We start from the raw sequence: 27,610 nt of genomic DNA, 5'->3' as shown, positions 1-27,610 counted from the left end.
AGGAAGTATAACCTTTATATCAGGAAATTGGGCTTTTTGAAATTAAACCAGACTAGTGGAATCTAGTCAAAAGGTAATGTTTTTAGCAAAGGAGAGAAATAAAAATCTCACCTTTGAAACTTTGCTTCAGACTTCTTTTTGAATGTTTTTGAAAGTCCACTAATCTTTTTGGTCTAATTCAGTTTGTACATGGACTAACTCTGTGTTTTGAAAGATTTCAGTGTCAAAAGATGGGGCATTAAACCAGTGAAATAAGATCTATTGATTAATTATTTTGAGAGAATAGTGTGATTAACAATACAATTAAATATAGCATTAAAGATTTAGAGTAGTACAGGATAATTTTGTAACAGTGAGGATCATTGAGAGAACTGGGAGGGAAGCCTTTAGAAAGGACAGACAGTTGTTTGCAAATGTGCCTGAGTGATGTGGAAGGGACTGTGTGACCTCTTTATTCTCTGATTAGAAATAAAATGTTTAACCTCATTTTTCTTGACATTTGTCTTTTCTAGATTGTCAAAAGAGTGGGGAATAGTGAGGAAACCCCGATGATTGGAGACAAAGTTTATGTCCATTACAAAGGAAAATTGTCAAATGGAAAGAAGTTTGATTCCAGTCATGATCGAAACGAACCATTTGTCTTTAGTCTTGGCAAAGGTAAGAGGGTATTTTTTTTTTGAGTTGTGTTTTGCTTAGATTTATTGCTATTTATATTATATGGGAGCTAGTGGATCCTATCCTTGCCAAAAGTAAAGGTATTTTGGAGCAGTAGTTCTCATGGATCCTATCCTTGCCAAAAATAAAGATATTTTGGAGCAGTAGTTCTCAGAGTGTGGTCCGTGGATCCCTGTGGGGTCCCTGAGATACTTTTAGGGGGTCCATAGTGTCAAAATTATTTTCATAATAATACTAAGATGTTTATTTATTTATTTATTTATTTATTTTACTGTGTTGACATTTGCACCGATGGTACCAAGCTGCAATGGTGAATATTTGCTGGAGCCTTAGCACAAATCTAGGCAATGGCACCAAACTATACCATTAGTATGCCCTCACTCACTGTTTAAATAAGAAAAATAAAAGGCGGCCAGTATCACTTAAGAATGTCCTTGATAAGGTGTAAAACATATTAATTTTATTAAATCCTAATCCTTGAGTTTCACATTGTTTTGATATTTTGTGACAGATGGGAGAGCACACATAAAGCACTTCTGCATCCCCAACTACAGTGGCTATCTCAAGGGAAAGCACTTGTGTACTTGTTTTAGTCGAGAGCTGAACTAGCTGCATTTTTTCCATAAAGCAGCATTTTTTTTTTTTTTTTTTTTTTTTTGTGGTACGCAGGCCTCTCACTGTTGTGGCCTCTCCCGTTGTGGAGCACAGGCTCTGGACACGCAGGCTCAGCGGCCATGGCTCACGGGTCTAGCCGCTCCACGGCATGTGGGATCTTCCCAGACGAGGACATGAACCCGTGTCCCCTGCATCGGCAGGCAGACTCTCAACCACTGCGCCACCAGGGAAGCCCGAAGCACCATTTTTATTTGAAAGGGCAAACTATGATTATTCAGACTTGATTTTTCCCTATTTGGCAGATATTTTCTCGCAAATGAATGAAGTGAGCCTGTCACTTCAAGGACAACAACTGACAGTATTTGTTGCCATTGAGTTTTCAAGTGAAAATTACAGTTTCGGAAAATTTGTATCTGCTACTCAGAGCTCGACAGCTTCCCAAAACTTAAAAGACTTCTGTTGAGATCAATGAGTATTAATGAATGTGATTTTTAAAATATCATGAAATGAAATGTGTTAACATTTGGAAGATTGTGTGACTCAGTGAACAATATTTTCCCAATGACCAATGCAAGACGTCATAAAATTATGCATGAGTAAAAGGTCCATTTGATGTGTAAGCTAGACCAATGGATTTTAACGTAACATAATATGAAAAGTTCATTGATAATGGTTTCAGATTCCACATTGCAACTAACCTTTATGAAACTACCACTTGTCCAGTTTTGATGTAGTATCAGATTATAGTCATCATTATCTGAAAAGGCTATTAAAAAACTCCTATCTTTTCTAATTATCTATATGTGCGGGTTTGGATTTTTTCCATATACTTCAGCCAAAAATTGCAACAGATGAATCCAAAAGTAGGTATGAGAATCTGGTTGTCTTTTATTAAGTCAGACACATTTTACATTTGTAAAGTGATAAAACAACGTCACTCTTCTCACTAATTTTTTTCTTTTGGGAAGTATAGTTATTTTCCATAAAAATAATTTATGTTAACATATGAGGTTATTGTTATTTTAAATGAACTGGTAAATAACTATTAAAAAAATTTTAAAATATGGTAAATATCAGTAGATACAGCATACAAACAAAAGGACTTAGGGTCTTCAATTTTTAAGATATAAAGGGGCCCTGAGGAAAAAAAGTTGAGAACCACTGTTTTAAAATCTTAAATGTGATTTTTTACTAATTTCTTTACAAATGCTTTTAAATGTCTTCAGTTAATTTAGTATTCTTATTTTTTTTAATCTTGGAAGAAGAATAGTAGCCCATACATCAAATTGAATAGCCACCATGTGGCTTGTTGGAAGTTAGTGGCTGAAATACAGAGTCTTTTTATTCTTATCTGCCACAGATATAGCAGACTTCTAGTTTGTTCCCAGATCAAGTGTAGGAGAAAAGGGGCGATCCCCCTCATTCACCACCATGGCTCAGTGTTGAATATTTCCTTTCTTTTTCTGACTCTACACCTTAGTTGAGTTGCTCGCTAAGCAAGGATGTGGGAAAGGAAACAGCAAGTAGCTAAGGAGTTAAACTCTTTCTGCCTCTCTGCCTTCCCTGGTACCCACAGGCATTTGTATGTCATGGTGACTTCTGCTTCCTGTACAACTGTACTCCCTCCAAGGTCTAGTGCTGGCTGTGCCACTGCTCCCTTCTCCTTTGGGTCTTCAGGGCTCATGTGAGATTAATCTTGTGTTCAATAAGATAGCAATCAAAATCAAATACAGATTTTTTTTTCTTACCATAGCAGATAAGGATGACGGTTAACTTAAACTTTTTTTCATTTTTGTTGATGTAAGGATGTGAATTTCCAGGGCCACCAGCATGGCTGTGGCATCATTTAATTTAGATGACCTCAGAGTAAATGGCCTCATCAGACCTCTTTGTTCCCACTGCCCCCCGCCTTTGAATTTCTGTCTTGAAGAAGTTGGTAGGTTTAAGATAATAGGTCTCCTCTCAGCAGTTGTCTTTGCAAGTAGACTTAAGAATTGCTTCTCTACCCAGATTTTCTCAGTAAAACATGCAATGGTGAATGTGTCTTTCATCTTTCCTAGAATTTTGAGCAGAGAGAAAAGAGGCGACTTCCAGTTGACTTGGTACCTATGGCACACCTATCTAGAGATAGTGTTGTCTCATGGGGAGAGCATCCAGCTGGGTGTTGGGAAGCCAGGGTTCCTGTCTTTGTTCTTTCCTGTGGTATGTTAACATGAGTAAGCCACCTAACCTTCCCTGCTCTTACAAAAAGGAAGCATCTGTAGAAGAGCTTTGAGATTAATCCTGAGTCTAAGATTCCATTCTTGTATATTCTGCAAAGAGTACAGGAACAAAAACTGTAAAGGACTAAACCCAACACAATTACAGAACCTTCAGAGGCCCCCTTAAGATGATAATTAGAAATATGAGACTAGAACAATATCCCTCTGGTAAAACTTCTATAACATAATGTGTTCAGTTGCCTATAAAACAAACATTGGTTAGGCAGTTTATAGTTTTATACCTATATGTTATGGCAGTAGCTACTTCATAACATAATGAAGAAAAATAATATAAATAACTGTAGCACAAATATTGTACATTGAACTCTCTTGATCCCTTATATTGTACCTCTCCCAAGGGAATAAATAGAAATATTTCAGTGGAAAGTCACACTGATTTTGGGGTTCTATTGTGACTTCAATATTTAAAATAGAATCATAGGGCTTCCCTGGTGGCGCAGTGGTTGAGAGTCTGCCTGCCAATGCAGGGGACATGGGTTCGTGCCCCGGTCCGGGAGGATCCCACATGCCGCGGAGCGGCTGGGCCCGTGAGCCATGGCCGCTGGGCCTGCACGTCCAGAGCCTGTGCTCCACAACGGGAGAGGCCACAGCAGTGAGAGGCCTGCGTACCACAAAAAAAAAATAATAATAAAATAAAATAAAATAGAATCATAAGAACTTATCTATAAAAATTGCATTAAAAATACACATACCATAAGTATAAATTTGAGGTATACCTACACATTGTTTGTATGTGTCTGTTGTTCTTTTCATACCATCTTTGAAACTCTGTGCTTCACTTCCCTCATATATAAAGTGATGATAATAATAGTATATACAATTATATGTTGAGGATTAAATAAGATAGTATACACTGTTGCTTAGCACTCAGCCTAATACATAGTAAGCACTCAAATCTTCTGTTACTGTTGTTACAGTACTGGGATTATTGGCTGGCTTTACAATAGAGTGGCAAGAGCTGTGTTACAGCAGTTTAGGTCCTCACTCCTATTTACTATGCCTGCATACAGACCTTTTGAATGCTTAACCATCTTTTTTAGCCCCGGGAAGTCTGGAAAAACGACAACTGGATCAATCTAAGACAATTGGTTATCACCACTACAGAATATGTTACAGATATTAGAATGATGATGGTTTCCCTCACTGGATTTTCTTAACTAAGTCTTCGTTACATGTTCTGAATTCCTAGAACTGTGTCCATAACCCATCTTAAAAGAAGTTGAAATAAGAATGACTCAGGATTTTCAAGTATACTTCCACAACGGGGGTTCTGTTCTTTCCCTTTCCCTGCCTGCAGCAAATATGTTATCACTAAAATTGTGAAGGGATGGCTTTGGGGGCTGAAAGAATTGTATCTACCTCTGTTCTTATAAGTAAATCCAAGGACACTAAAGCTTCACCCCTTCCCCATCTACCCCTATAAAGGTCTGGTGATTTCTGATAAAAGGCTACTTCAGTGAAGTGGTTTTTCGTGCTCTTCGTATATGACTAACATGGTTGGGAATTATGAAGATAAAAATCCTCTCTCTTATATTCTTTCCCCAGATTTGAGAAGAGAAACAAACCAGTCATTTTGGATTTTTCACATACCTATACTTCTCTCTTACTATTGAGATTAAACCATAATGAAGTAAATATCAGTGATCTGCCTTTAACGTTAATCTTACCTTATTAGATGCATGATGACCCATGATTATTGGTAAAAACATCTTTTAATTTAGCAGTCATTAGCATATTGGAGTAAAAGGGAGAAAGTATATGTTGAAAGACTAATGGCTAATACTTTTTAAGTACTTATAGTGCCAGGCAAAGGGCTTAATGCATTATCTCATTTAATCCTCACACCAATCCTATTATTACTTTATAGATTTTTTTGTACAATTTATTTAGTATAGTTTAGGTGACAGTCATAGTAACATCTGTGTATAAGACTGAGTTTTTTATTGAGGTACTATTTACATATAATAAAACTTAACCCTTTTAAAGGGTATATAGCTTGATGAATTTGGGTAATAGTTGTGTAACCACCACCACAGTCAAAATATAGAACAGTTTCCTCACCCTAAAAAGTTTTCTTATGGACCCGGGGCCATGGAATCACTAATCTGACTTCTGTTACTATAGTTTTGCCTTTTCCAAAAGTTCATATAAATGGAATCATATGTCATCTTTGGCATTTGACTTCTTTCACTTAGCATAACGATTTTGAGATTCATGCATGTTGAATTGCCAAGTAGCATTTTACAAGTATGGAAACATCACAATTTGTTCATCCATTCAAAAAATCGGACATTGGGGTTGTTTCCATTTGGGGGCTATTATGAATAATGTAATGAACATTCATATACCTGTCTTTGTGTGGCTATGTTGGGTAAATTTATTTTGGGGTAAATACCTGGGAGTGGACTTGTTGATCATATGGTAAAACATATGTTTAACTTTGTAAGTTAATACCATACTGTTTTTTCAAAGTGGCTGTACCATTTTGCATTCTCACCAGCAGTGTTTGAGAGTTTGTTTTTCACATGCTTGTCAACCATTAGTACTAGTACTATCAGTCTTTTTAACTTTAGCCATTTTAATGGGTGTGAAATGGTATCTCATTTTGGTTTTCAGTTGCATTTCCCTGGTAACTAGTCACATTGAGGGTATCTTTTCTTGTGCTTAGTGGACATTTGTATATTTTCTTTTGTGAAGTATCTGTTCAAATCTTTTGCCCATTAAAAAAAAACCAACAATCTTTTTGAGCTGTACTCAACAAGACAAGCACTTAATCAGATGTGTATTTTGCAAGTATGTTCTCCCAGTCTCTAGCTGGCCTTTTCATTTTCTTAATTGATCTTTCAAAGAACAAAAGTTTTTAATTTTGATGAAGTCCACTTTACCAATTTTTTAAAAATGTTTTAGGTACCTACTATGACCATTTTAGTTTTGGTTTGCTTTGGTTTTTTTGTTTACCTATGAGGAAACTAAGGTACAGAAGGAGATTAAGTAATTAGCCCAAAGTTAATACGGTAAAGTGGCAGAGCCAGGATTCAAAGCCAGGCAGCGTCTTTCAAGTTATGTTAGATCTTAAGGTTTAAAACTAGCCTAAACACTAGGTATAGAAACAAAGTAGGTGCTGGTCCAGCAGAATTTACTGAGTGCCTGCTGTGCACCAGACATTTTTCTTACAGGAATGATGTAGTTAATGAGGTTTATCAAAAGCAAAATTATTGCTATTACATGCTTGGTATTGTGGGCTAATTCCTATTTTTAAAGTTTAATTTTTATTTGAAGTGTATTTTTTTTCACATATTTTAGGCCTTGACAACGTTTTACAAGTAGTAAAATACACTTACTAGTAATGGGTAACCATGCAGCCAGCTGCTTGTGGGTTGTGGTTTAACCATGTGTTCCCTTTAAATTTCTACTGATACTCTTGCTCCGCCATAAATATATTCTTAACATCTGTTAACTTTTTTTTTTAACCTGCAGTTTAGGAGCACTCAGGATTCAGAAAGAAGGCTTTTAGGCCAAAATATTTAATATTCCTAACCCTCCCCAAAAATGTGAGCCAGAAAGACAGCAAACTTTCAGAAAGTACTTTCTTTGGCTTTACCTGGTACTTTCTAATAGAGTAAGAATGATTCCAGTTTCATCGCCGAGTGGATATTAAGGAGAAGCTAATTTAGGCAGGGGTGAGAGCAGACTGGGAGAAGCTAACACATTTCTAACTCCATTTAAATTAGATACTGCAGCATGGACCGTGTTCCTTTATTGAGTATAGTATTGTGGTTTTAAGTTCTTTGGGAAATAAAAAATAATCAAGACATGACTCCTGCCTTCAGGTATCTAGCAGTTTAGCCTGGCAGAGTTGATCATTAAGGTTGTCCCAGCACAGATTATTTTCACCCCGTTTTTGAAATGATAAGCCATGACGGTGGGGAGAGATCATCTGGTGATCAGTTTTCTTAGTAATTAAATAGAGAAATGGCAAAAATAGAATGTAACATAAGACATATGAACACTTTAAAAGAATCTTAACATATAAACGAGTTTGTTGAATTCATAATCAGATACTTTTGGTAGGGAATAGGGATGATTATCAGAGCCCTTTTATAAGACATTTAAAAATAAGACTAAATAAAATTTATAAGAGGAAAAAAATACACAGGAAAAACTTTGCTTTATCTAGCATAAAAAGAAAGACAATGTCAATATTATCAATGGTTTCAAATGCAAACATGCATTTAAAGGTTAGATAGTCAATAATTTTATCAAGGATGCCAAGACTGTTTATTGAGGAAAGGACAGTCTTTTCAACAAACGATGCTAGGAAAACTAGATATTCACATGCAAAAGAATGAAGTTAGACCCTTACTTTACATCACATACAAAAATTAACTCGAAATGGATCAAAGATATACATGACTTAAAACTGTATTTTCTTAGAAGAAAACTTGGAGGCAAAGCTTCTTGACATTAGATTTGGCAATGATTTCTCGGATATGACACCAACAGCAAGGCAGCAAAAGTAAAAACTACATAAATTGGACTACATCAGAATTAAAAACTGTGCATCAAAGAATACAATAATGGAGTGAACAGGCAGCCTAAAGAATGGGAGGAAATATTTGCAAATCATGTATGTGACAAGGGGTTAATATCCAGAATATATAAAGAACTCCTATAATCCAACAACCAGAAAACCTCAAATAACCTGATTATAAAATGGACAATGGACTTAAATAGACATTTCCCTAAAGAAGATATACAAAAGGACTACAAGCATATGAAACGATGCTCTACATCACTAAATCATTAGGGAAATACAAATCAAAACCACAGTGAGAGGGACTTCCCTGGTGGTCCAGTGGTTAAGACTCTGCGCTCCCAATGCAGGGACCATGGGTTTGATCCCTGGTCAGGGAACTAAGATCCTGCATGCCGTGTGGCACAGCCAAAAAAAAAATTTAACAATATCGCCTCACACCATCAGGTACTATTTTAAAAAAAAGAAAAAGAAATTTGTAAGTGTTAGCAAGTTGTGGAGAAATTGAAACCCCCGTGCACTGTTGGTGGGAATGTAAAATAGTGTAGCCACTATGGAAAACAGTATGGTAGTTCCTCAAACAATTAAAAATAGAGTTAACCTATGATCCAGCAATTCCACTTCTCCGTATATACCAGGGTCCTAATGAGATATGTGTACACCCATATTTGTAGCATTATTCATTATAGCTGAAAGGTGGAAGCCACCCAAATGTTTGTCTATAGACAAATGGATAAACAAAATGTCTTATGTACATACAATGGTATATTTCTATAAAGGAGTATTATTCACATGGGACAAAACTGATGAACCTCGAGGACATTACACTAAGTGAAATAAACCAGTCACAAATAGACAAATACTGCATGATTCCACTTACATCTAGAGAAATCTAGAGTAACCAAATTCATAAAAACAAAGTAGAATAAAATTCTTGCCGGAGCTTGGGACAGGAGGAAAAGAGGAGTAGCTTAATAAGTAGACCTCTAGTGTTGCAAGATGAAAAGTTCTGGACATTGGTTGCACAACAGTGTGAACATACTTAACTGTGCACTTAACAGTTGAAATGGTCATTTTTATGTATTTTACCACAATTTAAAAAATTTTTAATCAATAAAAAAGAATGTTCTAAAATGGTCACTATAGTCTATTATAAGTGAAAGTATTCAGCGATTAATTTAAAATGTTATATTTTAAAACGTGTTGTATGATATTTTAATAGACTTTATTTTTTTAGAGCAGTTTTATGTTCACAGCAAAAATTGAGCGGAAGGTACAGAGATTTCCCGTGTACCCCCTGCCCCGCCATGTGCATAGCCTCCCCCTCTTATCAGCACCCCCTCCAGGATGGTGCACTTGTTACAGTTGATGAGCCTACAATGAGCCTATAAAATTTGATTTTGATTTTCTTAATCGGAAAAAATTATATAATATTCTTCAGAGAGAAGAAAAATACAGTGCATTGCTTTTATACTGGGCTTTGTACACTTCTAACGTTTCACTTCCCTATAGTTAGGTATATATAAAAAGCATTTACACTTAAAGATAGATACATTATATATTTGTGTAAATATATATTCTTTTTTTTAAAAATAAATATATATTCTTATTTCAGATTTTGTTACTAATGGAATGGGACTACTGAAGTTGATAAATTGTGTTTGAGCCAGTAAAATTGAAGTCCAGAACAAGTGGAAGAATAAATTGCGTTTATATATTCTTGGTGTATTATACCTACAGTTAAGACCCTAAAGATCAAAAGATCCCAAAGATCAAGAATCTTAAAAATGTTTATGCTTTGACCCAGTAATTCTACTTCTAGGAATTGAATCTAAGGAAATATGGTAGAAGCTTGCTTAACCAACTCCAGACTAACTGCTGCTCTCCATTCTACTTGTAAATACACTGAGTGACACCGCTAGTTTCATATTCTTCACTGTGGCCCTGCACTATGCTTCAGCCAGTTGAGTGAGCCTTGTCAATGCCCTCCACCCGCAGACCACTAGGAACACAACTATAGTGAACAAGTTGGGTTTATTACTCGTAGGGAGGTAGACTGCACACCATGGGAAACTGGAGGTGTCTCAGAGTGTTCAGAAGGTCTTTTATAGGATTTGGACTTGTATTAGGTGATTTGGGGAAGAGTTTAAGGAAGAAGGGATTTGCTCTGGATTGGGTATTGTTGGGATGCAGGTGATTCTTTGGGTATCTTAGTAAATCTTATCTAGGAGGAGGGCTGACTGGAGTGAGACTAAAGCTACACCTGTAGAGAAGCAGAAGTCACTCATGTCACCAGGAGAGGGGGATGTTTGGTATTTTGTAGGTTGCACAGGGACCTTGTTTTTTGTCCATGCTCAGACAAAATTTTGAAGTGTTCTTGTTTTGTCTCACTTTTTCATGGTCTCAGAGTGACCTTGTCTGACGTTGATGTTTTGTGAGATTGTTATGTCCAACAGGAGAATAACATGGCTTGGCTGTGTGCCCCAGTCCAGCTTCAGAATCACCAAGGCCTAGCTGTAAGTGTCGGGCAGTTTCCAGACATTAGGGTGTGCTTTTTTCTTCCTCAGACTCTTATTAAGAATCAGTCTAAACTTGTTTATATCCATTGTCCTTTTTGTAATTATATAAGTTCATTAGATAGTATATAAAACTCTGAAATTAGTGTAATAAGAAATGGGACTTATTTCTTTGAAAACTAAGTTGAACATCTTTGGAAAGACTTATTAAAGTGAATTGCTAAAAGCCTTTTTTAAATAGCTATTGAGGGACTTCCCTGGTGGTCCAGTGGCTAAGACTCCAAGCTTCCGATACAGGTGGTCTGGGTTTGATCCCTGGTCAGGGAACTAGATCTCACATGCTGCAACTAAGAGTTCACATGCCGCAACTAAAGGATCCTGCGTGCCACAACTAAGACCCAGGGCAGTCAAATAAATAAATAAATATCTTTTAAAAAATGGCAGTTGCATTAGGGGTGGGTAAACGCTAGGTGAAATAAGTAGGCCATTCAGAACACATTTTTACCAGAAGGATTCCACATACTGATTGCTTTTTACAAGTGTCTTCTACTTCTTACTTCACTTTAAAGAAATCCATGTTGTAAGTTGCAAATTATATGCCATAAGTGTGATTTATATAGTAAAGATGATATAGAACTCTTATCACTTGTCACACGCAGACAAGGCCTTGGACTTCTATCACAGGATTAGTGAATTAACATACTTTGATAGGTTTTAAGTTTAAAAAAAGTTTGAGGTTGTATATGTTCATTTTTATGATTCCTCACTTAAAGCAACATTTTAAATTAACCTACAACCATAGTCCTAATGTGTCGGGTAAGAGGCTTTCATTATGCAAAAAAAAAAATCATGTGAAGATTTAGGTGCAGAGTTGTTTATTGCAACTTAATAAGAGTAAAAAAAAAAAGCAATTTAAATATTTATTAGTGGGAGTAATGAAATTATGGCATATTTAAAAGATGAAATAGTAAATAGCATATAGTTATTAAAAGTCATGTTTTCAGGTATTATCTTTTAACAAGAAAAATGCTCATATAATGTGAAATGCAGAGTAGGCTACAAAACCAAATAAACTATGATCAGAATTTTAAGAATGTATATATAAAAAATTTAATATGTAAACAAAGTATACATACACAATTGGAAGAAAACGAGCCAAGAAATTGACAGTTTACCCCAGATGCTGAAATTTCAGAGGTTTTTTATTCTCTGTGCTTTTATATACTTTCCAACTGTTCTATAATGAGTATGTATTATTATTTTTTAAATCAGGGGGAAGTGCTTTTTAAGAAAAGAGGCCCAAGATTGGCAATTTTAGAAATATACCTGTGTTCATATCAGTCTGGCTCTTTGCTCAGCGTGTTTCCTTCAGTGTCTAAAGCTCAGTGTTTAAAAGAAGCTTTAATGTTCCTGAATGAGAAGAAGAGCCAAAGGCATAGGCATGATTTATTCAGCTTGAGGCTCCTGTGGATTTAATAGCCAGGCTGACGTTTCCAACTTCTAAGGCCTAGCATAGGCATCATCTGTGAAGTAAGCTTTTGCTGACTGTTCCAACCCCACCCCAAGGCAAAAGCCCCTGTTTGTACTCTTATGTTAGTGTTCACTATGCTTAAAAAAATCAGGGCAGGTATCTTTCTGCTCCACTAGCCATACTACATTGCATGTTTCTTGGAAGGAAGAAGAGAACAGCCACCTTTGTATTTTTAGTACCTAGACAGACCTTTGCTCCTCAGTAATTGGCTGAATGCCTTGAACAAATGTACAGTAGTAACCCCATAGTATAAAGATTTCCTGAAAGAGGGTGTAAGGTATTTGTCTTAAAATATCGGAGTTGAGAGTAAAAAAAAAAATTGTTCTAAATGGCCCATGCTAAAGCCATTGCAGTCTTTGAAGAGCATCAGTGACAGTAGAGCAGCCTGTCAACAGCAGACTTTACATTTCTTCTGATGATTCTAGACTGTTTTCACATTGGAACCGTGTGTGGGCATATAAATTGGTGTAGCCCTTTTGGAAGGGCAGTTGGGCAATGTCTATCAAATGGAAAGTGCACATCACCTTTGCACTTCCAGGAATTTACCTTCCAAATACACTTGCACAAAATAGGCAAACATAAGGGACAAAAATTCTTATTAGAGTACTGTTGGCAATGTATCTCAATAGTAGAGTGACTGCAATATTATGAAGCCACTGAGAATGAAGTAGGTCAGTATGTATTTACGATGATGATAACTGTCCTTTATTAAATACATATTATATGCCAGGCACTTGACATATTTTATCTAATAATTCTTGTAACAACTATATGGCAGGTACTATTATTATCTACATTTTGCAGATGAGGAAACTTGCACAAGGTCACACAACTAATATGGGGCCGACCTGGTATTCTAATTTAGTCAGTCTGAAGTTAAAGCAGGCTGCACGTGTAACCCCTAAAACGCATATCCTATCTGCTGATGGATAAAGATATGTATATACATATAAATGAATAAATTTTAAACATTATATATTTATTTATAACATTTCTATATAATTAAAATATATATCTATGTAATGAGAAAACAGTTCAGAACTGAATGTATAGTATGCTGTCATTTGTGTTTTAAATTTTTTTAAAAGCGACACACAGTGGATGGGTACAAAAAAAACATAACAGTGGCTTCTTTTAAGGAGGAAATGGATGACCTTTTACCTTTCACTTATATCTTTCTCTCGTGTGTTTTAATAATTGGCATGTATACCTTATATACACTTTTAACTAAAATAAGTGTATCTGATATTTTGAAAAGTTGTAATGCCTAAGACTAAGCTGAAGTCATGAGTCACAAATGCTTTGTCCATATCTACTTACATACCTTAGTATAGGGTTCCCCTTATTCTAATCATCCTTACTCTAATCCTAACATCAGTTCTCAGTTCAAGATGATAGCTCTCTTCAAAATTCACCTTCTCTGGAGTTCATTGCTTATTACCTGATCTCACTTTGAATACTTAAGTCTTTGACATAGCACCTCAAATGTATATATTATCCCTTGAAATTTTGTACATTTTCTGTTGTTTCCCAAAGGATTTGGGACTGCTTATTGTAAGATACAATTACAATTATGTGGGTTAATATAGTTGTACAGCTGAGCAGTAAGCTTTGTTCCCTGGAAGTAGGGAAAAAAAAAAATTCTGAGTTCTGCACTTCTTGTGATTTGGCAAAAAAAGACACATATCATTCTGTTTTTTTTAGAAAAACAAAACCCACTTTTTTTCTTACTCTAAATTTTGAGAAGAAATCTGTTTCATGGGCCTTTTTATACAATTTATACTTTTCCGGTTTCTTGTTTGTTGTTTTTGTCTGCCCAACTAAATTATAAGCTTTCTTAGGACAAATTCCATTTTCTATACTATTTTTGTTCCATTTCTGCCTAGAAAACACGCACTTATTCTTATGGTTGAAATTATAAATTAAGCAACAACTGCAGCCCAGCCACATTTCAAAGATGATGTTACTGCCACTTTTCAAAGACTTAGTCTTTGAGTAGTTTAGAAACTGGCACTACTTTCATCCTTCTCAGCAGAGATTCTTCTCTGATAGCCCTCAAAAAAAAAAATCACAATTTATTTCTTAGTGTATAGGTCTCACTGAGGGTTTTTTTAGCCCCTACTTCCTAGCTGAATAGTATGTAAGGAATTGGAAATTTGTTTGAACTTTTGTTTCGTGACAATTAAGTCTTTTAAAATATGACTTATAGCTTTCAACCACTTTTTCCTTTCTCCTAGGCCAAGTTATCAAGGCATGGGACATTGGGGTGGCTACCATGAAGAAAGGAGAGATCTGTCATTTACTGTGCAAACCAGAATATGCATATGGCTCGGCTGGCAGTCTCCCCAAAATTCCCTCGAATGCAACTCTCTTTTTTGAGGCAAGTATGTGTGTGATGTTGCCTTGTTAGCATCTGCTCTACTATAGTGCTGGCTCCAAAGCAACAGGCAGTGGAACAAGGAGCTGAGCTTGCTATTGAGAATCAGATCCAACTTATTTATTTTGGAGCTTGGCTTCTTGAATTGTTTCCCACAAACCCAAGGGATGTGTGCCAGTGCTTTCTTAGAAACGTGTCTCTGGCAGCAAACGGTCATATCCAAATAAACAAAAGACAACAGGCTTAGGAATAAAGGTTCTGGTCAGTGGTGTGAGTTATGACATACTCAAACCTGATCAGAAGACAGGATGCAAATGTGGGAGATACATGTTGAAATATACCGAAAGCTATAAAGCAAGTTGTAAAGCTATTTTCATATTACAGAGGTTTATAAATGTCACAGATCTCACTTCCTCATTAGAAGCTGTAGATGGTGATAAAATGGTATTCATTGTGTTGAATTATACATATTTGGCCATGCCTAATTAAAAAATTAAAGAGGGGAAATGCCTAAAACATTGTAACTAGGTAAAATACACCTTTAGTTGGTTGTAGGCCTGATTCATAAGATTTAGTCTTAATTTTAAGAAGGGCATCCATGAATCTGGGGAGAAAAAGTGGTGGCCTCTAGAGTCAGACAAAATAGTCTGGGCCAGCACTGTGTCACTCTGGCGTTCTGCCCACAAGGCAGTTTTCCTAGTATTTCCTGTCTGTCTTTGCACTGCAGCCCCACAGGATGTAGTCCTAGACATTATCATTACATGAAGTTTCTTTCCAGGTATTGAAAAGTGAAGTGTTCTTTTTTCCCTACTTTTCCAATAATTAAGAAGCACAGGTAAATATAAAACAGAGTTTTATTTTGTAAAATGAAAGGAGAGTGGTTGCCCTTGCCTTTAAGTATGTTAAATTGGCTTTTTTGGTCCGTTCTCAGTCAGATCCCTTTTTCCTTTCTAGATTGAGCTTCTTGATTTCAAAGGAGAGGATTTATTTGAAGATGGAGGTATTATCCGAAGGATCAAACGGAAAGGAGAAGGGTATTCAAACCCAAACGAAGGAGCGACAGTAGAAAGTAAGTACTGCTGTGAGAGGGAACTGGTCCTTAAAAGTTGGGTTCCAATTATGTGGATGAAATGGAGATTTTGTTTTAAAAAATTTGTCTATGAAAATAAATATATTGAATATATATTTCTTAATAGTTTTAAATTCAACATTTATTTAAAAGTGACTTCATTTAGTAAATATTCATTCAACCTGTGTGTGCCAAGAACTACCAACCTCTTCAAACTCAAAACAATGAGTAAAAGGTAAGCCCATCCATCAATGAATTCTTGGTCTGTGGACTCCTTGGTGTGCCAACAGTTATATTAGTTGCCTTATATATTATTTATTTATTTCTCACAATAACCTTTTGAGCTATGATTAATTATCCCTAGGTGAGAAAAGTGAGTTCAGAGAAGTTATGTAAATTACCCAAGGTTACAGAGTTACCAAATAGAGTAGTAGATTGTAATGCCCGTCAGGGCATCAAACTCATTTCACTGGCTGTCATTAAGATAAAAAACAGTTCATCATTTTAGTTAGATCAAAACAGGAGAATAGTTTATTCTGTTCTGTGTCAGGAGACCTGGGTTCAAGCTCTGCTTTGTTATTTATTGAGTGACCTGAAGCTATTCCATTTTCTTCATTTGCTAATAAGTTGGATATAAGGACAGGGCTGAGGACTGGGTTAACTGAGCACCCGTCCACCCTCCCAGAGGGAGGTGTACACACATTGTGTGTACAGAATCTTTCTTCATCTTTTTGTTTCCAGCATCACCTACAGAGCCTTACACACATTTGTTATTCAGTAAATGCTTTCTGCATGGATAAATGTTTTCAAGATGGCATTTACTGAGTTGAAGTACTTCAAAAAAGACAGTAGTGAGAAAACAAATACTTCCATTTAAAAAAATCAAGGGAGGGCTTCCCTGGTGGCGCAGTGGTTGGGGTCCACCTGCCAATGCAGGGGACGTGGGTTCAATCCCTGGTCCGGGAGAGCAACTGGGCCCGTGTGCCACGGCGAGGAGTGGCCCCCGCTTGCCACAGCTGGAGGGGACCCGTGTGCAGCAGCGGGAATCCAATGCAGCCAAAGATGAATAAATAGAACAAATAAATTAAAAAAAAAATTTTTTTTTAAGTTATAAAAAAAAAAGGCAAGGGAATTCCCTGGTGGTCCAACGGTTAGGACTCGGCACTTTTACTGCTATGGCCCGGGTTCAGTCCCTGGTTGGGGAACTAAGATTTTGTAAGCCGCGTGGCACAGCCAAAAAAACTTTTTAAATTTTAAAAAGAAAGAAAGAAATACCTCCCTTAAAAAATAAAATCACTGGGTTTCCCTGGTGGCGCAGTGGTTAAGAATCTGCCTGCCAGTGCAGAGGACACGGGTTCCAACCCTGGTTCAGGAAGTTCCCACATGCTGCAGAGCAACTAAGCCAGTGTGCCACAACTACTGAGCCTGTGCTCTAGAACCCGCGAGCCACAACTACTGAAGCCCACGCACATAGAGCTGGTGCTCCGCAACAAGAGAAGCCACTACAATGAGAAGCCTGCGTACCGCAATGGAGAGTAGCCCCCGCTCACCACAACTAGAGAAAGCCTGCATGCAGCAACAAAGACCCAACACAGCCAAAAATAAATAAAATAAAAAGAATTTTTAAAAAAATCAAATTACTAAATAAGGATGGCAGCGTGAACTACTGATATTATCAATATAGAAGGCCTAAAGAGTTCATTTTTAAAATGGAAACTAGAATAGTTGATTTTCTCATCTTTAATGTTGCGTGTTGAACCACAACATTATTTACATTCTACTTTGAATGCATGTTTCATTTCCACGAGTCTGGCAAATTAGTTCAAATTTAGTTTTTTTTTTTAATTGGAAAGTTATAAATAGTATTACTGTTCTGTTGTAGTTAAAGTGTTTAGATAGTTATCACTCTTGATAAGTTTTAGAATAAATGAAGAAAAGCTCAGGTGTATAGTGTTGGAGAAATACCTGGACCGGGAGCCGGAAGATAGGGTTCAGGCTTTGGCCCACTCTAACTAGACGTTGCCTTTCTGGCATCAGCTTCTTTCCTGTCCAGTGACGCAGGGGTAGACTCCTTAATTTCTAAGGTCCTACTAGCCCGAAAAATTCCTGATAGAATTCTAAATGTTTATGAAAGTTATAGGAATGATAGAAAATTCTCCTCTATATATTAACAAGAACTTAAAAATCTTGTCTATAACATGTATTTTAAATTTTTATTATGAAAAATTTCAAACATATACAGAAGTAGAGGGTTTTTTCCCCCTGTGATACAGTGACTCCCCAGATTTAACAAGTTATATATTTTAAAATTGGAGGTTTTTGTCAACTAAATTAAAAGGAAAAACTTCCCAGTTATAGGCAATACCACAAAACTACCACTGTAGAGTTAACTTTGGAGCAGGCTAAATTAAATCAAATCTTGCTTTTGGTAATATTTTCAATTGGAGTCATTTTTTTAACTTTTCATTTTGAAATAATTTTTGACTTCTGGAAAAGTTGCAGAACTAGTACAGAGAATTTCCTTATATGCTTCACCCAGCTTCCCCTAATGTTGACATCTTACTTAACCACAGTACTTTTATCAAAATCAGGAAATTAACATTGATTCAGTGCTATTAACTATTCTACAAATCTTACTTGAATTTCACCTGTTGCCACGCTGATGTCCTTTTTCAAGTCCACCATCAAATTCAGGATACAACATTGTAATTTAGTTGTCATGTTTCTTTGTCTCCTCCAATCTGTGACAGCTGATCAGTCTTTGTGTTTTTCATGACTTTTAACACTTTTGAAGTTAAAATTAAATAATTGAAGGCCAATTATTGTAGAATATCCCTTAATTTGGGTTGGTTTGATGTTTTCCCCTGATTAGATTGAGGCTATGCATATTTGGAAAAATACATAAGTGATGTGCCCATCTCAGTTCATCATTATCAGGAAATACATGACATTGATGTCTCATTACTGTTGATGTTAACTTGGGCCACTTGGTTAAGGTGGGGTCTGCCATGTTTCTCCACTGTAAAGGTACTATTTTTCTCTCTCTAGTTACTAAGTATCTCATTGGGAAGGAAATACTTGGAAACTATTCAGATAACCTCTTTTACATCACACCTTCACACACTAATTTTAGCATCCATGAATGACTTTTGTATGCAACAGTTATTACTGTGGTATTTGCCTAATGGTGATTTTTCTATGTCCACTGTTTCTTCTACATTTAATTAGAATTCTGCTGTAAGGAAGAGCTGCCTCTTCTCCCCTGTTTATTCAGTTGTTTATTTATATCAGTATTGACCCATGGATGTCATTTTATTCTGTAGGTTATTATTCATTACTATTCTTATTTATTTTGTTGCTCAGATTGTCCTAGATTTGGCCATTGGAAGCTCCTTCAACTTGGCTCTTTGGTCCTTTCAACATTGTTTCTTGAGCACTTTCTTACTTATGACACCACTAGATGCTTAGGGCTTATTTGGTAATTTTCCTGCCCCCGGTCTGGAATCAGCCATTCCTCCAAGGAGCTGATTCCTTTTACTGGAGAATGGTATTTAGAAATGAAGATCTGGGTGCTAGGTATACTCATGCTATGGAATGTTATTGCTTCTAGAACCTCTTAACAGAGCTAGAAAATACATATATCTCGACATGCATATATACACATTCTATGTGTACTTCTGTATTAGTCTGTATATGTATATTAAAAACTATGAGTACATACTGACACTTTCAATTTCAGCCCACCACAGTTTTGTTTTAGCCTCCTCTCTTTGCTTCTTTGAAATTGCTTTCTCCAACAGTGAGAAACCTGGCTCTCATTATTCACAGTGTATTTATTTATTTGCTCAATCATGGTATATACAGAAAGTAGTTTCAGAATTGCTAACCCATACCCCTGTGAAAAACAAATTTCCTGGGACTTCCCTGGTGGTCCAGTGGGTAAGACTCCATGCTCCCAGTGCAGGGGGCCTGTGTTCGACCCCTGGTCAGGGAACTAGATCCTGCACGCATGCTGCAACTAAGAGTCTGCATGCTGCAACAAAGATCCTGCATGCCGCAACTAAGACCCAGTGCAGCCTAAATAAATAAATAAATATTTTAAAAAATATTTTTTCCTAAGTAGGAAATATTTGAGTGTACTTCCTTTTGTCATTAGCCTATAGCATACATTGAAAACACTGTTTTCCAACTTAGGTTAGTTCTTTCATCCTCATTCCCTTCAGTATGGTTATGTTATTCATTTGTAATACAGTTAAGTTCATTTGTTATGTTTACCTTCCATTGGGGTTCCCCCCACACTCTGGTAGGTTTTAATTATTTGTTTTTTTTTTGGTGTATGAAACATTACCATGATTTTAGATGATACAAAAAGATATACTCAGAAGTGTTATTCCCCCCCTCATCCCTACTAACCTGTTCCCATTTCCTCATTATTTCCACTCTGTTCCTTCCTACCTCCTATAGGTAACCAATCTCATTAGTTCCTGGTTTATTATTGTATTTTTTTGCAGAAGTGAGCAGATACATGTATTTTTATGTCCCCTTTTTGCGTGAAGGATAATATACTATGAATAGAATTTTTAATATATGTGAATAATCCTTTATATATATATTTTTTCTGTTTCTAAATGTATTAAGAAAGGGCAATGACTAATTTTTTTGTCTCTCATCTTGTTAGATTGTACTTTCCTGGGAAATTTGAGAGTAAATGGTTTATTCTTACTTTTTCTCCCAAAAGCCCTTTTTGGTTTTCTGGAACAAATCAATTTTATAAAACTTTATTGTATTGTCACTTATCAAGGTTAAGGTGTCCTGCTTTCCCTCTTTGAAACCAGTTAGCTCTGTGTGGGAGGAGGACAGAAGGTTGACTCAAAAGTGGTCTCTGTCAGAAGCCAAGATCACCTTGTTCCTTTTGAAGTCTACTCAGTCTTCACTTTACTGGTTTGCCTTTTTTTGGTACCATCACCCATATACTATTAGATTCAAAACCAAGTAGAAATCCTAGAACTAAAGCCAGTTCCACAGTGAAAGAAAAACTATAGACAGTGATCATCCATTATGATATGTCATTATAGATACGCAAGAGTGACCAAGTTTCTGTCATTTCTGTGTAAAGGTACAGTGAATAGCCGGGGGAGGGGGCACACAGGCTTTGGAAGTGATAGATGTGAATTTCGAATCTTGGAATCACTACTTGATATTTTTATGACTTTAGACAAGTTACTTAATCACCTTGAGCATACAGTTTTCTCATCTGTAAAATGGGAATAATAATCTTTTACCCCCACAGATTGTTGTGACAGTTAAGGGAAGAAAGGTGCCTAATACATGGTAGACACTTAGTTTCTTTTTTCTATAAATAAATAAATTTATTTTTCTAAATAAATTTATTTCTCTAAATAAATGTTTATATCATTTATTTTGCGTCCTTTAAATAGATTTAAGGAAATAAACTTCTCTTTCTCTTATATTCTACAGCCAGTCCATCAGCAAATTATTTTGTCTCTACCAGGGTTGACCTAGAACCCATGATCAGTTTGTCTTCAGTAACAGTCTTAAAAATAATTATATATCTTCTTAGTAATGTTACCTAAATCATATTTCTCCAGGATTTTTGCTGGTTTGTTTTCTGAAGAACAAAGTTGTGGACTGAATCAAAAGGCTTTTATTGAATTGTGATCTTTTGCTTCCTTTTAATAATTTCTTTGGGGAAGAGAGAATTTACATTAGTTTGACAGAATTTATTCTTTCTCAAAGAAATTGTGATTTTTACTCCGTCAGGATCCTAATGCTTGCAAATCAATTTTTAGATTCTGTTCCAGTGTGCTTTATGTCAATTAAGATGACCATCTTGTAATTTTTATTCAGTGTTGTCCTTTTTCCATTAAAAAAAAGTCACTGTGTTCTAAGGTACTCTAATTGACATTATCATGATGACTGATACTTTAGTCATCATACTTTAGCTTCATTGCCTGTAGTGGCTACATTGTTACTTTTAAGCTTTGCTTTCTTAGAAAAGCCAATCTGACATAAGGCTCTGAATAGCTACCAGCTCCTCTTCCCCCAACTCCCATCTCTCACATCTTCTGAGTTAACTTCCGTGCTTGGAGTAGGCACATCAAAGTGCTAGCTGTGTGTGACTCTCTTGCCTCACAGTGCTTTCAGCCACATCAATGCAAAGAATGCAGACAATCGGGAGTATTTTCAAATGTGAAAATTTCAACAGAGTGATCTGCAGGGATTCAAGTTGTTGGAGTACCCTTCCCTCTGCAAATCCCACTGAAATGAGAGATGGGGAGGGGAGGGGTGGAGAATGATTTCAAAAAAAGAGGAAGAAATCCGTATTAGTGGTGGAAAATAGGAAGACTACAAGAAGTGGATCAGAAATTATGGAGAATTTCTGGAATACGTAAAGTAGATAAAATTGGACTGATGGAAACTAGACTCAGGAAACCCAACCCACAACAGGTGTAGAGAAGACCTCTGCAGAGGTACATACTGTTCGTCTCAACAAGCTTGGGAAGAACTCCAAGCTTAGTCAGCTGGTGCAAGGGAGCCAAGGCAGGCTATGGGGTAATCATCAGGGTTGTTATAAAACAATATGGAACAGCTGGTCTAGTAAGCCTGTAGTGTAGTGGTTCTCAACTTTGGCTGAATTTAGAATTACTTGGGGAGCTTTTAAAATTCTGATGCCCAGGTCTCAGCCCAGACCAGTTAAATAAGAATAGCAAATCTCAAAGGGTGGAACTCCAGGCACAAGTATTTAAAAAACAAAAAACACCCCTGGTGATTCTAGTTTGCAGCCAAGGATTGAGAATTACTACTCGAGAATTACTACTCTAGGGCCTGGCTGTGACTTTTGCTCCCAAGCTAAAGCCAGTAAGGCCCAATTTCTAAAGTAAAGTAGGGATCTGCCTCAGAAGGCTCCGTGTGTTAGGACTTGGACTACAGAATGAGAACATAAGTATCTTTGAGCTTTTAAAACAGATTTGAAGGGGAAAAAAGTGAAAGCAGCTCTGCACAACAGTAAATGAGCAGAAGTGTTTCGCTCCTGAAGTAAAACTTTTTCCTACATCACCAGTGGAAAAAGGTGTCCCCAGCCTTCCTGTGCACATGATGCTCAGCATGTAGTAAATGCTCAATAAATATCTTTGGGATCTTCACTCAGAGATCTGCATGATCAGCCCACTCCTCTTGCGAAAAGGCCTACCATGGAAGTATATCCAATGGCTTAGAAAAACTGTGTCAGGTAACTAAAATCACTTGATCTTTCTGAATCCTTCCTTTTAAAGCATGACCAAACAATATAGAATCATCAGCAAATACCACGGAATGGAAGCACTGAGGTGGACTAAGAAGAAATAGAAGAGAACTTTCAAAATCCTAATTAGTGTCTTCAGAGATATTTAACAGGATATTAAATTCATGAGTCAGAAAAATCAGCTTCTCTGAAAAAGGAAAAGATAAGAAAGTATCTGGGGGGCTTCCCTGGTGGCGCAGTGGTTGAGAGTCCGCCTGCCGATGCAGGGGACACGGGTTCGTGCCCCGGTCTGGGAAGATCCCATGTGCCGCGGAGCGGCTAGGCCCGTGAGCCATGGCCGCTGAGCCTGCGTGTCTGGAGCCTGTGCTCCGCAACGGGAGAGGCCATAACAGTGAGAGGCCCGCGTACCGCAAAAAAAAAAGAAAAAAAGAAAGTATCTGGAAATTAAGAATATGATTATCAAAATTGGAACTCCGAGGAAGGTTTGAAAAGCAAAATGGACAGTCCCAGAATCTTGAATTAGTGATACAAAAGATAGTGAAGAATATCTCAGAACACAGAGGGGAAAAAAAAAAAATCACCAAAGAGATGAAAAGTGAAAGAAAAATTAGAAGACTGGGATAATCAAGGATAGATGATATGTATCTAACCAAACGTGTAATGGAAGAAGGTTTCCTAGAGAAAGAAGAATTTTTTCTTAAGAATTTACCTCACACACAGTTTTTTTTGTTTTCATTTTTTTTGGCTGCATCGTGTTTTCGTTGCTGTGCCTGGGCTTTCTCTAGTGGTGGCAAGCACGGACTACTCTTCGTTTTGGTTCGTGGGCTTCTGATTGGGGTGGCTTCTCTTGTTGCGGAGCACGGCTCTAGGCACACGGGCTTCAGTAGTTGTGGCATGCAGGCTCAGTAGTTGTGGCTGGCGGGCTGTAGAGCACAGGTTCAGTAGCTGTGGTGCATGGGCTTAGTTGCTCTGTGGCACGTGGGATCTTCCCAGACCAGTGTCCTGCATGTTGGCAGGCAGATTCCTAACCACTACACCACCAGGGAAGCCCCAAGACAGAAGAATCTTAAGATTGAAAGGGCCAGTTGATGGTGGCATACAGGAGTAAGGAGTGCTTTTTCACCTAGATACATCCTGGTGAGATTTCCCTTTCCTTCCTCCCTCCCTTCCTTCCTATTGAAGTATAATAGACTTAAAATATCATTAGTTTCAGGTATACAACATAATGATTCAGTATTTTTATACATTAACAAAATGATCACCATGATAAGTCTAGTTACCATCTGTCACCTTACAAAGTTATTACAGTATTACTGACAATATTCCCTATGCTGTACATTACATCCCCTGACATTTATTTTCTAACAAAATTTGTACCTCTTTATCTCCCTCACCTATTTCACTCATCCCTCTACTCCTCTCTCATCCTCCTGTTTGTTTCTGTATCTAACTCTGTTTCTGTTTTATTTGTTCATTTGTTTTTTTAGATTTACATGTAAGTGAAATCATGGGGTATTTGTCTTTGTCTGACTTATTTCACTTAGCATAAATACCCTCTAAGTCCATCTGTGTTTTTGCAAGTGGCAAGATTTCATTCTTTTTTTATGGCTGAGTAATATTCCATTGTATATATATCTGGTGAAATTTCTTAATTCCATAACTTAAAAGAAAATTTTGAACTCTTCCAGGGAGAAATAAGCTATGTGCAAAGGAATGAGAATCAGAATGACATCAGACTTCTTATTTGTGACACTAAGTACTAAAAGACAGTGCTTTGAGCATTGTCTGTAACTGAATATTTTAAACCTAAATTTCTGTCCTCAGCCAAGTTATCACTTAACTATGAGAACAAAATTAACTTTGGAGTATGCAGACTTGTGCCCTTTTTGAAAAAAATACTATAGGATATTCTAAAACATCACAAAAAATAAAGCCAAGAAGTGAAGACTCAAGGCATAAGAAACATTAGTGAGCATAAAAGTAATTTCCATAACATGACAGCTGAATTTGGATCTCTGAAATGGTAGAACTATACTGTTAAAATAACAATTGTTTAACAGTATGGAGCTATGGTAATTAACAAAATGAGGTGCAAACGGGAAATGAAGAGGGGAAGCAAATGGTCTAATAAGGTTTTCTTATTCAAGGAGATATTATGCTAATTAGTCCACATTGATAAATATGTATATGTGTGTATGTATGTGTGTGTGTATATATACACATATATGTGTGTATGTGTGTATATATATACACACATACACACATACTGTTGAATGATTTGTTTAAAATTTAACGTTAGGTACTAGTAAGAATAGGATGTAGAACTTCCGAGCGACCGTGCATGGAGTGGGGAAGTAAAGAAACGAGCAAAGGTTGATCAATTTAGTAAAAGTAATAAAGGAAGAATAACAAGAAAACATTATGTAGGAAATCAAAAATAAGATTGTAGGAGTAAAATCAATCATGTCAGTGATTACAAAAAATATGAATGAGATAAAGTCACCTATTAAAGGCAGAAATCCTTATAAGGTTAACACAGTGATGACAACAAAATCTAGCTATGTGTTCTTTATAAATAAAACACCAAAAACCAAAATGGTCCAAAATTGAAAATAGAGGAAAGATTTCATGTATGACCATGTTGAAATCTGATAGAGCTATGAGGGTTTTTTGGGTTTTGTTTGTTTTTCACATGCTTTTGAAGTATTTATGAATGTCCTGGCAAATTTTGTCCAGTAAGAGCAGATTCTTGAAACCATTTTATTATATATTTTCACAAAATAATGTAGTATGGTACTTGGGTCTAAAATGGATAGTGTTTATTCTTTCATATATTTTGGATTTATATAGCTCCTTCTAAAAAGGTATCTTCAAGTCTTCGGGTAGAGTAAAATCTTAGTAGAAAATAATCTTTTTGTTATTAAGAAATTAAGCCAGTGGACCATTGATTTTGGAATAGTATTAAAAAACAAAACTCCATATCAGTAAAGAATTTAAGTAGCTCTTGGCATTTATTAAAAATAGGAGTACTAACATATTCAAAAGGGAAAATTCCTATAAATGAGTGAAAATGACTACCATTTTCCTTAATGCCCTGTTTTCAGATTAATCATTAAATAAATATTTACTTTCTGGCCCTGAACTGTGTGTTGTACACACGGTTGTACACACTGTGAGGTACAAAATAAGATATTGCCTTTGCCTACTTTGAATTTTATTTATACTTTGACAGCTCTCTCTGTGGAGCGATCAAGTGGTTTCTTATACCAAGTTCTAAAACATGTTTAATCTGGTATAATTTACCACTAATTGCAGGAAAATAATCATAGCTAACATTCATTGAGTTCATCTCTGTCTATCCACACATAACACAGTATTTTCACATAGTAGCCACCCTGACATTAAATGAATGCATGCCAGATATTGGGCTAAAAGCTTTAATTCAATACCTAATTTAATACTCTCAACAATTAGGAGTTAGCTGACATTATTTCCCCTGTTCTGTAGATGAAGAAACTGAGCTTCAGATAATTGAAATGACCTTGCCCAAAGCCACAGTTGTTACGTGACAGTCTGGTGTAAAGAGGAGAGTGGTGAGGATTTGTATTGGTATAGAATTTATTGCTGTGTGCATGCTTCCTGTTTAGACTAAGGCATATAACCATTTGCATAAATGTTATTCTGTTCAAGTAGCCAGGTTCCACACCTGCCCTCAGCATCTGTCCCCTCAGTGCCATGAGCAATCTTCCAGTGGTATTTGTTCATCATAGTACAAAATGGTACAGAGGACAGGAGGCAGTTTGGGGGAAATTTGACCACCATGACTGAGGGGAAGAGTTTCTCTTCTAATCAGTGATTAATATGCCTCTCCTGATTTTAGAAATCCATCTCTGGATTTGCCTTTTTCAGGGGGTCATTAAGATCCCACTGTCTCTTGGATGCTTTGCTCTGTTAGGCAGGAGATGCAGGCAGAGAGAAACTCCCTTGGCATGAATTAGGCAGCAGAGAAAACCCTTGCCGAGTGGGAGTAACCTGTCACAACCTGGTTTTCTCTGGCTAAATGACCAGTCTTGTCTAGTCGTAATGCCATTACAACATTCCCATTCAGATCCCCATGACCCAGTAATTGTTTTGGGAATGAGTGCAAAGCTATCAGACACCAACTACTATAATTAGAAAAGGGAAAAACAGACACTTACCAGAGCTAACGTCTTTAGGCTGGAGCGTTTACAGCACTTTTTTTGGGGGGTTATGGAGCCTCTTTCTCAGTTTTGCTTCCTAAAATACAAACTATACAGTTTTCGGGTTCTTGCATTCCAGTTTTTTTCCTTACTGCAGTGCACTCTTTCCTTTTCCCCCCTATTTTAATCGGAGTACAAATTGCTGTCAGCACATCGAGTTCATGTGCCAGCCACTTTCAGAACAGGGTGTTCTGTGCTCTTCAAAACAAAATTGCTCTAGGGCAGTAAGAGAACAATAAGTCAGAGCTCCAGTTTAAGTGATGTTTTGCAGCAGACTGGGCTCACTTGATGTGGTTACACTCGGATTGCGCAGCAAGGCTCGGTAATTTGGTTCGGTTTGACTTCGTGGGGTTTGGAGGACCTCCCCCCTTTAAGTTACGTAGACTTTAAGTCAAGAGAAAATGTTGTCCCTTTTTAACTTGTGTATTTCTTTCTCTTCCCAAAAAAACCCGAAGTAGAAGCATCCTGTATGTACTTTTATTCTCTTTGGGCACGTCATAGATCATTTA

General features: G+C 36.7%; 1 protein-coding gene across 16 annotated transcripts in view; it reads left to right on the top strand.

Moving 5' to 3' along the window:
• The window catches only part of FKBP5 (FKBP prolyl isomerase 5), a 98,443-nt gene that overhangs the window by 48,108 nt on the left and 22,725 nt on the right, over positions 1 to 27,610 (top strand). For all 16 annotated transcript variants that reach the window (XM_060162671.1, XM_060162672.1, XM_060162675.1 and 13 more), the window contains 3 exons: positions 513 to 657; positions 14,391 to 14,533; positions 15,485 to 15,599. In XM_060162671.1, coding sequence (XP_060018654.1) covers positions 513 to 657; positions 14,391 to 14,533; positions 15,485 to 15,599 — 403 coding nt within the window. The remainder of the gene's footprint in view (positions 1 to 512; positions 658 to 14,390; positions 14,534 to 15,484; positions 15,600 to 27,610) is intronic.

The sequence above is a fragment of the Lagenorhynchus albirostris genome, chromosome 10 (assembly GCF_949774975.1).
Source record: "Lagenorhynchus albirostris chromosome 10, mLagAlb1.1, whole genome shotgun sequence".
Classification (NCBI taxonomy): domain Eukaryota; kingdom Metazoa; phylum Chordata; class Mammalia; order Artiodactyla; family Delphinidae; genus Lagenorhynchus; species Lagenorhynchus albirostris.
The sequence above is the reverse complement of the archived record's forward strand: the minus strand, read 5'-3'. Positions and strand labels throughout refer to the sequence as shown.